This window comes from Girardinichthys multiradiatus, chromosome 12, assembly GCF_021462225.1.
Source record: "Girardinichthys multiradiatus isolate DD_20200921_A chromosome 12, DD_fGirMul_XY1, whole genome shotgun sequence".
NCBI classification, from domain to species: domain Eukaryota; kingdom Metazoa; phylum Chordata; class Actinopteri; order Cyprinodontiformes; family Goodeidae; genus Girardinichthys; species Girardinichthys multiradiatus.
The window spans coordinates 48,858,858-48,874,301 of NC_061805.1; the positions used below are offsets into that span (position 1 = coordinate 48,858,858).

The window sequence follows — 15,444 nt, forward strand, 5'->3', positions numbered from 1 at the left end:
TGCCTGCTCTAATTGCAGCATTCTGCCCCAAGTGGTGCGGTTGGCCCGGCTGTCCTCGGTGGAGCACTCTGTTGACTGGACGGTCTTTGTCCGGCAGGATGTGTTGCCGCTTGGACAGGGCGCGGCCTCCACGAAAAGGTCTGCTGAGGATGTGCCCTTGGCGTCTGGAAGGAGAGCCGAGCGGTGCGGACCCCCGGGACTGTCCTCTAGAGTGGACCAACTTTCTACGGAGCTGGCCCAGATGAAGGCCCTCCTTCAGTCTCTCCGGGCAGTGGTCGCAGTGAGTCTTCCCCTCCTGAACAGGGTGGGTCCTCGCATTGAGGATGATGTTTACGGGAGGGGGAACCGCTGTCTACAGCTATTAAAACGGTTCTGGGCCGTTTGCAGCTGGACGTTCCCCTGGCCCAGCCTGCTCCATCTAGTGCCTTCTTTAGGCACCGTGATGCTGAGGCCGCCTTTGTTGTTCCTCCCTCAGCAGAGTACGTCCAGGAGCTGCATGCTTTCTGGACGGACACAAGGGCCTTTTCCTGCCCGACAGCGGATGGCAGGGCCCTGGCTGCCATGCACGAGGCACTCAAGTTCGGATTGGGCTGCATGCCCCCTGTCGAGTCTGCCATGGCCTCCCTCATCGTTCCTCCCGATGAGGCGTTGATGCCTAATGCCCGTTGTCCACGACCGCAATGCCGTGTCACGCATGATTTGCTGTGTAGGGCCTATGACTCAGGTGCCCGGATGGGCCGCATAGGGAACTCACTCTCCCATCTGATGTTGGGCCTCTCCTCTTCGTTGGAGTCGGTTCCCTTGGACCAGTCGACTCAGGGCTTGTTGGATGCCTCTCTGCAGGCCTTCGCCCTGATGACGCGTGAGCTTGGACGCACGCTCTCTACACTGTTCCATGCTTGGCGGCAGGTGTGGCTGGCGCAATCACCCCTGACCGAGCCTTGCAGGAGAACACTGAGGGCTCTCCTTGCGGTTCCGGGGGAACTCTTCGGTTCCGCCGCGCTGGAGGCCTTGGAGCGTACAGCCCAGGCCTCAAGAACACGGCAGCTGCTGGGGCAGCTGGGGGCTCGTTCCGGGGTTCCCTCCCCCCTCCTGTCCCTTTCTTGGGGTCCACAAGCACGGCTCCTAGACTGAGACCGACTAGGGCCCAAGGGGACCATGGTGGGGCCCAGGGTTTGCACCCAGTTCGGTCTGCTTCTTCTGGTTGGCGTTTTTCCAGGCCCTCTCGGGCCAGGGGGCCCGCCTGTGATGTTCTGGAGCCTGCGGTCGGGTTTTTCTCCCCGGGCCAGCTCAGTTATTGGGCTGTTCACGCCCCGGACTCGTGGGTGTTGTCCACTCTGTCCCGGGGATACTGTCTTGAGGTCCGCCGCCGGCCTCCTATCCCCAGCCGAGCCAAGATGACGGTCATCTGCGACCCAATGAAGGCTCGGGCCCTGGACCGGGAGATCTGCACCTTGCTGGCCAAGGGTGCGATTGTTCCGGTGGACCCCCTGCGGGATCCGGGGGGGTTTTATTCAGTTTATTTTCTGGTTCCCAAGAAGACCTGCGGTCTGAACACTTTTCTCAAGGTTCTGCCTTTCCATATGTTGACCACCCGGGAGGTCCTGCAGGCGATCTCCCCGGGAGACTGGTTCACGGCTATCGACCTGAAGGACGCCTATTTTCATGTCCCCATTGATCCGGATCATTGGCGGTTCCTCCGCTTTGCCTTTCACGGGAGGCACTTCCAGTTACGGGTTCTTCCCTTGGTCTTTCCCTTTCTACTCGGGTGTTCACCCGGTGTGTGGCAGTGGCCCTTTCCCCCCTGCAGGCACGGGGACTGCGGATCCTGCCCTATTTGGAGCAGGGGGTGTAGTCCCCGTGGCAGTGCAGGGTCCATATCAATGTTCTGGAGCTGATGGCTGTGTTCCTGGCGGTCCGTGCTTTCCTTCCAGGGCTGCTGGGACAACATGTGTTGGTCCGGTCAGACAACACCACGGTTGTCTTCCATATAAATCACCAAGGGGGGTCCAGGTCTCTGAGACTACTGTCCCTGGCCCGGCGGCTCCTGGTCTGGGCGGCGCCACGCCTTGCCAGCCTCAGGGCAGCCTACATTCCGGGCAAGTGCCACTTCCGGGGGAGTGGCGGCTTCACTTGGAGATGGTGGATCGCATCTGGGCCACCTTTGGCAGGGCGGAGGTGGCCCTGTTTGCCTCCATATATGCAGTTCACTGTCCCCTCTGGTTTTCCCTTCACTGTCTCCCTGCCTTCTCCCATTATGGGGGCAGGGTTGGACAGACCATGACTGGCGCATGGGCACCGTCCAAGCGGGCCGCATATGGTGCTAAGTGGGCGGTCTTTGCTGGCTGGTGCCGTGGTAAGGGACTGGACCCTATTCGCTGTCCTTTTTCCCATTTGCTGTCCTTCCTCCAGGAGTTGCTGGATCTAGGGCGATCCCCTTCCACCTTGAAGGTGTATGTAGCAGCCATTTCCCATTGGCATGTTGGGTTTGGTGGTTGCTCTGTTGGCCGGCATAGGGATGTTGCGCTGTTCCTGAAGGGTGCCAAGCGCTTGTGTCCGACCAGGCGCCCTGTGGCCCCTAGGTGGGATTTGTCGCTAGTGCTTGCGGCTCTTCAGTCTCCCCCTTTTGAGCCCGTTACGAGGGCAGGCCTCGGGTGGCTCTTCCTGAAAACCACCTTCCTGTTGGCCATAGTTTCTGCCAAACGGATGGGGGAATTGCATGCTTTGTCTGTGTTTGAACCATGTTGTCGGTGGAACCCGGATAGCTCTGGTGTTACACTGTGGACTAATGCTTCCTTTGTGCCAAAGGCGCCTGCAGTGGCTGGCAGTGTGCTGCCGCTCCGGCTTTCCCGATTTAATCCTGGTGCCACTCTGAGCCTCTTTGCCCTGTCCGAGCGCTTGAGGCGTATGTCCGCTCCACGGCACCCATTCGTCGGACTGACTGTCTCTTCGTTTGTTATGCTGGCTCTCGGAAGGATCAGGCCCTTTCTAGACAGCGGTTGGCACATTGGATTGTGGAGATGATCTCTGTGGCTTACTCCTTGCAGGATCAGCCCCTGCCGGGCGGCGTGTGATGTCACTCCACTAGGAGCCTCTCCACCTCGTGGGCTGCCATGACCGGGGTGCCTCTGGAGGCCATTTGTGAAGCTGCTTCCTGGACGGCGCCAAGCACCTTTGCCAGGTTTTACAGGGTGAACATCGCCACGCCGCATCCCCTGCAGGGAATACTGGAGCACCTGCCTTCTGCGTCGGCTGAGGTTAGTGGTGTTGCTGTGTTCCTTGGGGTCTCTGTGGGATCCCTCGGGACCCTGTTGGTATGCGTCATCCAGTGCTTGAAGCACCGCCTCTGGCGGTCAGTTGGGATGAAATAGAACGAAAGTTCCGAATGTAACTACGGTTCTATGAATCCCGGATGACCGCCAGAGCGCTCGGTCCCTCGGTCTCCGCGTGCTCACGAGAAGATTGTCGGGACTGGGCTCCCGGTGTCATGTGACTATATAGACTCACGTGAGCCACCGGTAGGTCACATGTGACCATGTTGTTATTAATTTTTGTGCATGCGCAAGAATGATCATTCAGTGCTTGAAGCCCCGCTTTTGGCGGTCATCCGGGATTCATAGAACCGTAGTTACATTCGTAACGTTCGTTACCAACCAGTTTATTCCCCTCCAGTCAACAGAACACAACCTGTAGAGCTCTGGCTGAAAGTGTTCAAATGTTATTCAGAAACTTTGGTTTTTTAGGCCTTCTGGTCACAATCTGAGTTGTTAGTTACTGTGTACAATGATAACATACATATTAATCCACAGCAAAAACGTTTAGTGAAACCAATTATTTACTGCATTTTGGCACAAATTGACCAGTTTAATTTATTGAAGTACAGTCATGTCACTGACTGCGGTGAGAATCAGAAGAGTTCAGCTGAATCAAAACGAATCTGATCAGCAGATCTATGATCGGTAAAGAGGATCAGATGTGCCTGTAATCAGTCTTCTTATGTCAACAATGAAAGAATTACAGAAGTTATGAAGAAGGATCAACACTGCAGATATTAACTCTTTAGGTGCATTTTGTAATTAAAACCTAGTCATGATTTGAAGGAGTCTGAGTTTTGTTTTGGGTTTTTCTTCTGATTGTTTTCCAGGTGCTGCTTTAGTTCATTCCTAAGTTTAGTTTATTAATAATTCTTGTGCTCTTGATTCATTTTGGTTTATGTTCTGTAAAATTTTCTCTTGGTTTGATTGTATCCTTGGTCTCATGTTGTGTTCCAGCCATGTTTATTTTCACAGTGTCATGCCAGTCAGTTTCTCTGTTTTCACCCGTGTCTTGCCCTTTCTATACAATGCTGTTCTGTTTACTCTATGCAGGCTGGTCCTATTCATGTCCTCGACTGTTGTTATGCTAAGCCTGTCATGCCTGTTTGCCACACCTGTCTCATACCTGCGTCCGCAATCACCAGCATTTAGTGAGTTTTTCCTTGATAAAAATCTTTTTATCACCACATCTCTGCCTGCATTCTGGGTTCTGTAAGTCAACAACGTCTTGACAAGCATTGGACGTTCGCCACAGAAACATGCAAAGAAAAAGAGCAAAAGCAACAGTGTCACTGCCAACACCTTTGCCCATGACTTGGTTTAGCTTTCTCATGCACAAAATTTTAAAGAACAGCTGTAAAATATAAATATGTTGCCTGACTTACAAACAAGCATAAAAAGAGAAGAAGAAAAATCAAATACAAATTAAAATATAAGCCAGGATTTTAAATTTCAATGGTTTTATTACTAAAAAAAGGCACCATATACAGGTATCACACTAATATAATTGTGTTGTCCAAAAATTATAGCACCAAAAATATATTTCCCCCAAATTCCCCCATTTTCATGTTTAATAGGCACACAGATGAAAAAGTAATGGTGAGATCAGAGAAAACAAACCAGTGTCAAACACTTTAAAAATAACATCAGTATCTGTAATATAATACATCAGACGTGAGTAACTCAATGATACATAAATGAATCAAAAAGATCTGAGGTGTTGATGAACAAAGAGTCTTTTTGCCAAACAAAGGCAGGCAGACACACACGTCTTTACTTTCATTCAAACAGTAGTAAGGCTGAAGCAGTCAGTCAGGTGGATGGGTTCATTACAATCACATCACTTGGACAATCTGTTTTCCGTTTCATGAGCAAAAATACTGCATGGCACTTAAAAATTGGCAGCTGTTTGAATACAATACAAGCACAGAAATAAAATATGTCTCAGAAAGAGAAATGATGTGTTCAAAATGGCAGTAAATATAGGTCTTTAAACCCCCCTTAACACTGAATGAAGACCCTACTACTGGGTAAAAATAAATAATGTGAATGGTCATTGCAAGGTCTTGACCAGGTCTTAATAAACACACAGAGAGCTCTATATTACCAAGTTAGAGCATCATAAGAGCATGATGGGATGTGTAGTTGGAGGAGAGAAAAGTAAGGTATTAACCCTGTCATGACGTGGAGGCCTTACTATCAAGATATAGCACGTTAAGAGCGTGGCAGGTTGTGTGGGTGGTGGACAGAGAAGCAGTCTTGTTGTCTTAATAGGGACACAAAGGCTCTCTATTACCAAGACAGGGCATGATAAGCATGTAATAGGTTGTGTAGGTTATGGAGAGAGTAGCACAGTCTTGATGTGGTCTTAATAAGAACACAGGTAGATAGATTATGTTTAAAACATGATAGGCTGAGTAGAGAGTAGCATGGTCTTGATGAGGTCTTGATGCGGTCTTAAGAACACAGATGGCTCCCTATTATTAGATAGATCATATTTAGAGCGTGATAGGTTGTATAGCTCTTGATGAGACTAGCGCAGTTTAGATCCAGAGTAAAGGGAGTGCAAGTAAGGCTTAAAATACATTTTAATTAAAGACGTAAAAGCTCTTTCTCATGAAGAAGAGACTAACCGAAGTTGTGACATAATTGCACTTGAAGGTATCATTAATTTTTGTTCTTTGCACTCACTTGGCCTGCAACAACAGCAGCACGTTTGTGCTTTATACTTCAACAACTTCAGCAGATGCAGTAGTTGTTTCAATTAATGAGATGAGAGAGTGTGATATATGGAGTGAAGATGCAGGAAACGGAAGGTCTTTCCCAGCCGGCCTCTTCATACAGCAGTGACATTTATATCAGTGAAATGAAACGATGCAGCAGATAAACATCTATGTCTGAGCTACTTTTTACCTTCCTGTGGTGAAACCTACACCGGCAGAAAGGTGTAGACTTAGACACAAATAAAGATGGATGATTAGACCATGCAGCTGAGCAGTTTGTGGATTCCTGAGGTAGCCCAGTTGCCTACACATCACTCTCTTCCCTTTTCCAAAGTGGTATAAAAATACATAAACAAAAACATCTCATTCCTTTAACTACAAATTTCCCTTTATAAAATACTATTTTTAAAATCTGTTTCATACTATCCCTCACCGTGTTGTCCTTCTTCGTCAGACCTCAGTGCCGTCGCTGAGGTTGTTGTGGAGTTTCACCTCCAGGTTCACCTGTTTCACTCTACCGTTCGGCTCCTGGTTGCGGTTGATGTTGACATTCCTCACAGTGCAGTGCTTCGTGCTGAAGTTCTTCTCCACACACTTGTCCATGCACACCTCCACCTTGGTGTTGAGAGGATACTCCTCGTAGGTTTTCTGAGCCTTTGGCATCTTTTTGGCCAACCGCCTGCAGCGGCGGAACAGGAAGCAGGACGCCAGCAGCGCCAGGACCAATAGGGTGACTGCAGCCACGCCCCCGCCCACAGAGCTGCCCACGTGGGCGTTGAAGGTGGCAGACGGGCCGACCTCCAGGCGGAGCGACTTCATGTTGGTGCCGTTCTTAACCTGATCACCCTCATTGTCGTAGATGAGCGACTCATCGAGCGTCAGCCGGCCACTACGATCCACCAGGTCGCGTCTGGAGCGGCTCACCTCATAGGTCACAGAGCGCTGAATCCTGGGGCTGGAGCGCGACTCTGGGCTGATCACATAGATCACCTGCAGGTACCACTGGTGGCCTGCCTCCACCTGTCAGTCATGGAGAAATATGGAAGGGTTAGGCTATAATTTCCACAGTGGTTTGTCTAGTAATGACAATACATGCTCTGAAGAACCTAAATTAGTTATTTTACTTGAGGCTCCAAGAACAATGATCTTTCCGGGCAGTTTAGTGGCTCTAGGAAATTTTGAAATTAGCTGCATCTGGAACCAAACTATGATGAAACACGCCACTCAGAAGTTCAGAACAGGAAGTCTACTCACCTTGTAAAGAGCATCGACCTTCATAGTGAAGCCGTCGACACCTGGCATGGCCGCCATGGCCTGCAGCTCTGGGACATCGGAGGCAAAATCAGCCTCGAAGGGAACGTCATGAAAAAACTTGTCACATACGTCCGGCTGTTTACGATCCTAAAACACAAAGCCGAAAAACAATCAGAACAGACTGATGCCGAAGAACAAACTGATACAAACATTACAGCTTAAACCTAAACTCCCTGTATCTTAACTATGGCATAGATGCCAGATTCTCAATGACAAAAACTAAGAACAGGAAAACCTTCAGATAATTAAAAACATGCAAAAACCGGGATCAAACCAGTGTGATTCCACTGGCTGAGCTGTTAAGGAAAGCAGTAAAACTGGAAGGTGTCTGACCATTTTATTGAGACAAAATCTTTAGGAGGCCTTGAAATCATATTAGAAAAACACTTCAAAGTAACATAATGGCAAAAAGTTAAATTGCTCAAATATTAGGATTAAAACCAGAAAATAATGCATATAACACAGCAAACTCCCAGCAATACTTTAATCAACTTTCAGAGAGACGTCTTAGAGAAGGTAAAAAGGCAAGTAGTTGAAAGAAATGCATATGAAAATAATAAAACAGCAACAAATCCCCAAAATATCTAAAAAACAACAAGATTAAATTTATGTTCCTGTTTACCAGCAGCAGGAAACGATGTTTGAGATGTTTGTTGGGTTGGATGCAGCCGTACTGCGGCCCTTCGTTATACAGAGTCCCCGTGGGGTCGAAGAAGGGAACGTAGCCGTCTCTGCCGGTGCACAGGTAAACCTTCTCCAGCTGCAGCTTGTAGGCTGCGTTCAGATTCTGCTCCGGGTTCCACAGCACTCTGCCGTACAGAGTCTGACCTGCAGGGGGCAGCAAGTGGGTCAGGCCAAAGAGGAAAGAGGAATTTAAACTGTTTAACTGACAATGAAATCATTTCTAGAAATTTTTATATTCATGAAAAATTCTGCATCAATGGAAGTGAAGAATGTGGGATAGTCTAAAACGTTTGCACAGTATGGCAGGCATTGTCCACTCTTGTCATGACTCTTACCCATGGAGAAGGCTCCCTTGTAGTCCATCTCAGCCATGGAGACGTCGGCGGTGGCCGGATCCAACAGGAACACCTTCTCGTTGTTGCACAGCTGGAACTCTGTGTTGAGGGAGTAAACAACTGGAACGGGTCGGTTGGTCTGCTGGAAGGCGATCGGAACAAGGAACCTGTTGGAGTAAAAACAGTTCAGGAATGACCGGAATGTTTTTTTCCATCTCCCAGTTTTCCAACAGCTGTGAGCCGTACTTCTCTGGAGCGTGAGCCGTGCAGGACAGAGGTTTATCTCCGGGGTCGATCCAGGGCTGGGTTGGCTGCACGGTGCACGGGATCAAAAAGACGGTGTATTCTCCAGAGTAGTCCTTCCTGTAGAATATGAAAAGATTCTTATATAAAGACTCTCACAGATGAATCAAGACGAGGGGGAATCTACTGAGATGGATGTGGAGCTTGCTGAGTCAGCCCGGAAATGTTTCAAACCCCTTGAGCGAAGATGAAGATATGCTTCTCCTATATATTGTGCATTTAAATAGAAAATACAAACCGTTTCACAGAAGATCATTCCTTCAGCGTGTTTTTCTGTTTCAAGTAAAATGTTCCCACCTGCTGTAGGAGCTGGTGGCCCTCCACAGCTGGTACGGCGAGTCGAAGGTCTGAGCGCTCCAAAGAAGCTGCATGTCGAACTCGATACCTCCCAGGTGGTCAGGGGCCATCAGACGGGACTTGTGGCCCGGCAGAGTGTGGTGATCCAGAACAAACTGACCTGAAGGAATAAAGACGACAGGAAAAATGTATGATGTTAGACTTTCCTGACATCACTACGTAGCCTTAACCTGCAACATTTATTTTAGACGTCGTTATGCTTTCATGTTTGTTTGGATTTTTATTTTAGAAGCAACCTAAAAAAAGTAATCCGAACTGCTTTGAAGAGCATTTCCCTGTTGCTGAGAACTGACCTCTGAACTTGGCGTGAGTTTTGAACTCAATGACGAGCCGTCCGTCCTCTCTGATAAAGATCCTGATGATCTGCAGCCTGGCTGAAAGGACGCTGTCAGTCTGGATGCCTGCAGACAGGAAAACATCAGAACCACAATAAGAGCCAAAGTTCAACTCTTATCAAAATAACTTCTCTATGAGTTATCTTCTACGATCTGAGGTTTATTTTTGTTTTGGATGCAAGGATCTAAAGAAAACGATCAGGGATGAGATCACAACAGTGGCCAACAGGTGCAAATGCGCAGCTAACTGTTAAATGTGCTGCAAACACACGAATGATGCAAACTCCAAAACAAATGAACACAAACAAATGCAACTGAAAATGCTGCAATAACAGAAAATCGACAGAAGCAAAAGGGAAAATGCTGTAAAAACCAAAAACGGCAGCATGTAAAAAAAAAAAAAAAGCTGCAAACTCAGAAGTGCATCAAACCACCAGGGGGAGTCGACTACCAGACCCTCACTGAAGACATTACCAGGATGCCCAGAGGAAAGAAAAGGTATGTTCTCCTTCATGTCTTTTTGAAACACATTGCTGTAATATTTTACATTAAACATATTTACTTTGGTTATATTAGCAAACATCTTGTGCACTTCTTGCCTGTGTCTATTTTCTGGGTTTGCAGCATTTGTCATTTTGTGTTTGTTTTGGGGTTTGCATCATTCATGTGTTTGCGGCGGGTTTTGCCATTTGCTGTGCATGTGAAATTGTTGGCCACCGTACATCACTGCTGTGGGCTGCGTTTACATACACTGTAATCTAAAAGTATTTGTCGGTCTACTTTTATATGTAGGCCACATGAACTGTGATAGCATCCTTTTCTTAATCTCTAAAGTCCAGTTTGTTAATGTACCCACCGTTCCCAGCCATAGTTACTTTAACTTTTCTGTGAACATCTTCTAAGGTTTAGGAGTGTTTTCATAGTTAGATGAGAAAACCAGAATTGCAACCTCTGCTCTAATTCATTCCAAAAGTATTCAAGAAGGTTGAGGTGCAGGTCAGTCAAGTTTCGCCACCCCAAACTTTATACATCTGCAGCCATGGACGTGACTGGAACACCAGAATTAATTGATTTTGGTGGTGGGACCCAATACGTTTGGCAATAGTGTTGGTTCACATAATCTGCTCATAAATACACAAAGATTCCAGTTAATCTGTAGTTTTTCAGTGTTTAGTCCTGACCTGTCCTCCAGAGCACCGTGTCATAGAAGAAGGAGAACTCCATCTCAGTGTGATGCTCCAGTGAGGCCCAGCCTCTGGGAGCTGTCACGTAGATGTAGGACACGTAGAGAGGAACCTGCACAGTCAGGAAGGACTGAGCTGAGTCTCGCACCTGAAACAACAGACAAAAAAACAGGAAAATGTGTTGATTATTCTGATTCTTCACCTCCAGGCTCAGGCCTGATATCCAAGGTTCCTACACATTATAGAAAAGACTGGAATTTGATTTAAATACTTTCCAGTTCTGAATAAGAATGTAAGAAGTAAATAGTCTATTATCCATCTACGTATGTCCATTCATATGCCCGTCCTTCCGTCCATCCATCCATGGATCTTGTTCCTTGTCTAAGTTTTATGTTCCTCTTCTCTTCAGACAGAAACCTGTCCGACATGTTTTAGGTGTTTCCTCTCTGTCACACACCTGATTTAAATGAGTGGGTGATTACCAGTCTGACTTCTGCAGCACTTGGCGACATGTTGAGGTGATGCAACCATTTGAATCAGGTGTGCTGGAGCAGAGACATATCTCAAATATGAAGGACAGTGGGTCCCTGAGGACCAGGGTTGAAAAACTCAGCTCAAATTACAAAAAGCCCGGATAACATAACCATGCTATTCCAGTAGATGACAATAAAAATGAAATGAGGAAAAATTCCTCTTTATTTTTTTAGTTTTCTCATCTAATGGACCATTTCATCACATTTTTACAGGATAAATTCTACAAGAAAAACTGGTAAAAACTGTGACACTTTAGAATATCCAGGACATGTCAACAGCAGGCCTGCATGTGTACTCATGCATGTGCCTGCATGTGCAACGTACTCACATGTTGGCAAATTTCTCATGTTTTCAACAAAAAAACAGTTGTCTTGTGGGTAAATTCAGCAGAAAGAGATTATTTTGTAAAAAAAAGGCTCAAAGGGTGGATGATATTGCGTCAGAAGCTCAAGAGCGAGAAAGCAGTTTAGAAAGCTATCCCGTTTAGCTGCTCTGCTGGAGTAAGCCTGAAAAATGTTTCCCTGCATAACGTTTGTCCACATCTAGAAAGACGTGCTGTCTGAGTGCGTGGCACACCTGGAAATCAGCGGTGACGGAGCCCCCACAGACATCGATGAGCTCGGTCATATCGTAGTAGGCGTCAAAGGTCCAGATGCAGCTTTTCAGGTTCAGGTGCTTGTAGAGCTGGATGCTCTTGGCCTCACGGACGTTGGGGTTAAACTGGTAAGGGCGGTCATAGCCTGGTCCAAGAGAGATGCTATCGTAGAATACGTCATCCAGGAAGCCAGACTCTGTGGAAGAAAGTTGACACTGTTTCTGAACTCTGCAGCTCTTCAAAGAAGGTAGCTGGTAAATTCAAACAAAGTTCCTCTTCCCTCCCTGAACTTTGTAAGACTTTGTTGACTGACCAGAAAGCCCCTGCAGCTCTTTAATGGTGACCAGGTTGGAGCAGACGTGCTGCTGCCTGTAGATGGACTCCGAGAGCAGGAAGTGCAGATTGTGCAGCGGCATGGTGGACACCAGAGGGAGCATGCCGTCCTGATGTGGGATCTGCACCGAAATGTGGATGCTGTACAGGCAGAAAAAGAGCAGAACACTTATTTACAAAACTGTGGTTCTCAGCAACTGTTTATCAGTAAGTACAGACCGGTTGGGGTGTTCTTTGTGCTTGACATCCAGGTATTTAAGTGTGGCAATGAAGGACTGGGCCTGGAAGCCTCTGGCGGTTCCCGTTGTAACAGGGGTGTGGCAGATGGAGCTGTCTGTGCCAATGGTGATGATGTTGCTCCTCAGCGGCGTTCCGAGATGACCAGCTTTATCCCGGGCCTGAGCTACGCAACGAACATGGAAGCGACGGCTGAAATAAATGCTGTCCAGAACCTGAAAATGACGTAGATTCATAAAGCAAATGATTAGTTATAATCATGTTGTTCATCAAATGTTTTTACTAGTTCTAGTTCCTTCTGGCCATTCTGACATGCTCCTCGTCTGGCACACAGCTCCATCATTAGTCGTAGGATTGGCAAGATGAGCTATTTAGCGTTCATTGGCTGAGAAGCGTGATACACCCTAAACAGGTCACCAGTCCATCACAGGCACACACACAGGCCAACAACCATGCACGCACACACACACACACACACACACACACACACTCATACCTAAGGACAATTTAGAGACCAAATAATAGTCTAGTGTCTTTGGACTGGCAGGACGCCGGAGTACCCACAGAGAACCCCAGCATTCATGTGGAAAACATGCAAACTCTATGCAGAAAGGCCTCAGGCCAGCATTTGAACCTGGTACCGTTTTGCTGCGAGGCGATAATGCTAAGAACTGCACCACCATGCAACTCAAAAGACTTGAAAAGTGGGATTTAAATGGCCACTTAATTAAACCCAACTTGTGGGGGTTGATTGGCCTGGATTGTACATTTGCTCTACAACATGATCAGAACTGGTGTGTACAAGTGAAGTGCCTGCAGTAAAACCATCTCGTCTCACCCTGTGGTTGACGCTGGTGTACGGGGTGGTGTCTGTCACCGTCTCAAAGGGGGAGCGGGCTCCGCTGGAGTCCGTGGGAGTCGCCACCTCCCAGGAAAAGTGGACTTGGGTCTGGTTGATTCCCGCCTCCTCACAGTGCTCATTCATCACAGAGTACTTCGGGTAATGGGGGTCACAGGGGGTCACGCATACCAGAGGGTAGCCGGGAGAGGGAGTTTTCTTACTGCCTTCTTTGGTCACCTCCTGGACGTGATCATAGTCAGCCAGAGAGACCACCTGAAGGGGAAGGAAGAGCGGTATAAACCTGTGATTCCCAGTTCTGGAACATGTATTAAAGAAGAGATGCAGAGGGTACTCTTACTATAGGTGGGGCGGGGAGGATGAGACTGCCTGCAGCCTCCTGATCCAGAATAGTCACTGTTGCCGTGGTGATCTCACCGAGAACAGCCTCCACTGGATCATCAGGACCAAGAACCAGGGAGAAGGATTCATGCCACTCTCTGTCTTCGTTAGATAGAATCTCCACCATGAACATGATGTGGTCCATTCCTTTAAAACAATCAAGAAAGTTAGAGATATTTAATCCCCACAAAGTCCAGACTGGAGACTAGATCAGAGGTTTCCCCCACTGACCAGGGGTGAATTTAAGGACAAGACTCTTGGGATTGTAGTCCACTCCAGACTGGGCCGATCCGTCCCTGGTGCTGCAGCGGATCTTGGACGTTCTGTCCAGGTCTCCCCGGCGGATTACCTTGATGTTGAGCGCCTCGACACCGTCTGGACCTGGAGGTTCTCTGACCTGATAGGACGCCTGCTCAAACTCGATGGTGGGAGCTGAAGGACCGGAAGAACAACCAAAACAGTTTGTTAACATCAATGAAATCCAAAATGAAGAAGCTAAAATCAGCAGGGATGCACGATATACCAGCATTAACATCGGTACTGGTCCTATAAGTAAAACTGATATTTAAATAGGTAATGACCGATATTTATTTCTATCTTGTTGCCATTTGTGTTTCTGTGGGGGCGGAGAGGGGTTGACCATGTGGGATGGCCATTTGGTCATGTGACAGTAATAGCAATGCAGCGCAGGATTGTGGGATGTTTAAGCAATGTCAGCAGTGTGGTCGTTTTTCACGGTGTCAAAAGGGTAGGAAAATATATAGAATATATACTGTATGATATCAGTTAGTATCTGTTATGATGCTGAAATGGTGCTTTTGTCTCCTCTTGTTTAGACAGCTTGCAAATGCTGTTCTTCAAGGTGTGAAGGAGTTCCCAGAAATGTCACAGGCAGGTTGTGAAACCGAGCTTTTATCCAGGAGGAATCAGCTTCGATCACAACACTCAGGGCTGTTTCATTGGGTGAATGGGGTTAAAACCACAAAGAATCCCAGAATCTGTGTCCTGAAAAAGGTTCCTGGAGTGCACACTCTGGATTTTGTGATATTTGGATATTGCTTGATCCAAGCCATTTTCAAGCCTACAGTTTCATTCCCACATGTACAATTTATACATCGCTCTGTCAGCATTTTGGTCCACTTTCACCCAGCCTCCCTTCCACTGCTATAAGACAGAGCGTAGAGAGTCTGACTCACTCCAACATAATTTCTCATCTGAATTTTTCTTTCAGAAGTGGAACTAAAGGATCTCGTTAATTAACCACAGAAAAGACTGCAGACATCTAAAGATTCAAAGGTTTGACCATCAGAAGCGTCTGCGTCTCACAGTTTAATTCGTTTTGATGTCACAAGCAGTTTGATTTAGGTTTAAATTCTAGTTTACGTTTCTGTCTGCCCGCCTGATGAAAGTAGTGGTGCTGTGGGATTCCCCTCCCACTGGCTTCCCAGAAAACGTGGGAATGACTCTTTATCGATTTCACTAAATGGATGCATTGGCAATATTCAATGTTTCTTCTGAAATTTTCCAGATGTGCTCTTTAAATGTGCTTCTAGAGATGTTGCTCACCTTTTTTGATTTTTTGCTCCTTTTTTACAACTTTTCTCACTGTTACTTTGATTTACTGACAGACATAATCTCTCTAGCTTATCCTGCCTTGCTTCCAGTTGCATCCTATATTTAGGAGCTTCCCAACACGGATTCAACCCAGCTGCAGGTTTGTCAAGTATTCAGGGTCTGCTTACCATCTTCATCGTTGGTGATGGTGACTGCCACGATGTCATTAGGTCCAATCATCCCACCGCTCCAGTGGTCGCCCTGTGGCGTACCAAGATGGAGCTGGAATTCCTCCTCAGGCTCAAAAACAGAGTCGTCGTTGATGTGAACTGTGCAGTTCTTCACCTGATAAACCAACAAAGATGTAACTCCACAAACACCAAACAGGTCACAGTTTGGGTC

The 15,444-nt window shown here is 47.3% G+C and overlaps 1 protein-coding gene across 1 annotated transcript in view; it reads right to left on the reverse strand.

Annotated features, from left to right (window-relative positions):
* Positions 1-4,757: 4,757 nt before the first annotated feature.
* The window catches only part of fras1 (Fraser extracellular matrix complex subunit 1), a 379,704-nt gene continuing 369,017 nt past the window's right edge, over positions 4,758-15,444 (reverse strand). The window contains exons 59-73 of the mRNA XM_047381020.1: positions 15,231-15,387; positions 13,720-13,920; positions 13,448-13,635; positions 13,087-13,362; positions 12,231-12,463; positions 11,992-12,152; positions 11,660-11,874; positions 10,547-10,697; positions 9,324-9,431; positions 8,971-9,130; positions 8,617-8,733; positions 8,371-8,537; positions 7,974-8,179; positions 7,292-7,438; positions 4,758-7,057 (exon numbers count right to left, since the gene is read on the reverse strand). Coding sequence (XP_047236976.1) covers positions 6,488-7,057; positions 7,292-7,438; positions 7,974-8,179; positions 8,371-8,537; positions 8,617-8,733; positions 8,971-9,130; positions 9,324-9,431; positions 10,547-10,697; positions 11,660-11,874; positions 11,992-12,152; positions 12,231-12,463; positions 13,087-13,362; positions 13,448-13,635; positions 13,720-13,920; positions 15,231-15,387 — 3,057 coding nt within the window. The 3' untranslated portion in view covers positions 4,758-6,487. The remainder of the gene's footprint in view (positions 7,058-7,291; positions 7,439-7,973; positions 8,180-8,370; positions 8,538-8,616; positions 8,734-8,970; positions 9,131-9,323; positions 9,432-10,546; positions 10,698-11,659; positions 11,875-11,991; positions 12,153-12,230; positions 12,464-13,086; positions 13,363-13,447; positions 13,636-13,719; positions 13,921-15,230; positions 15,388-15,444) is intronic.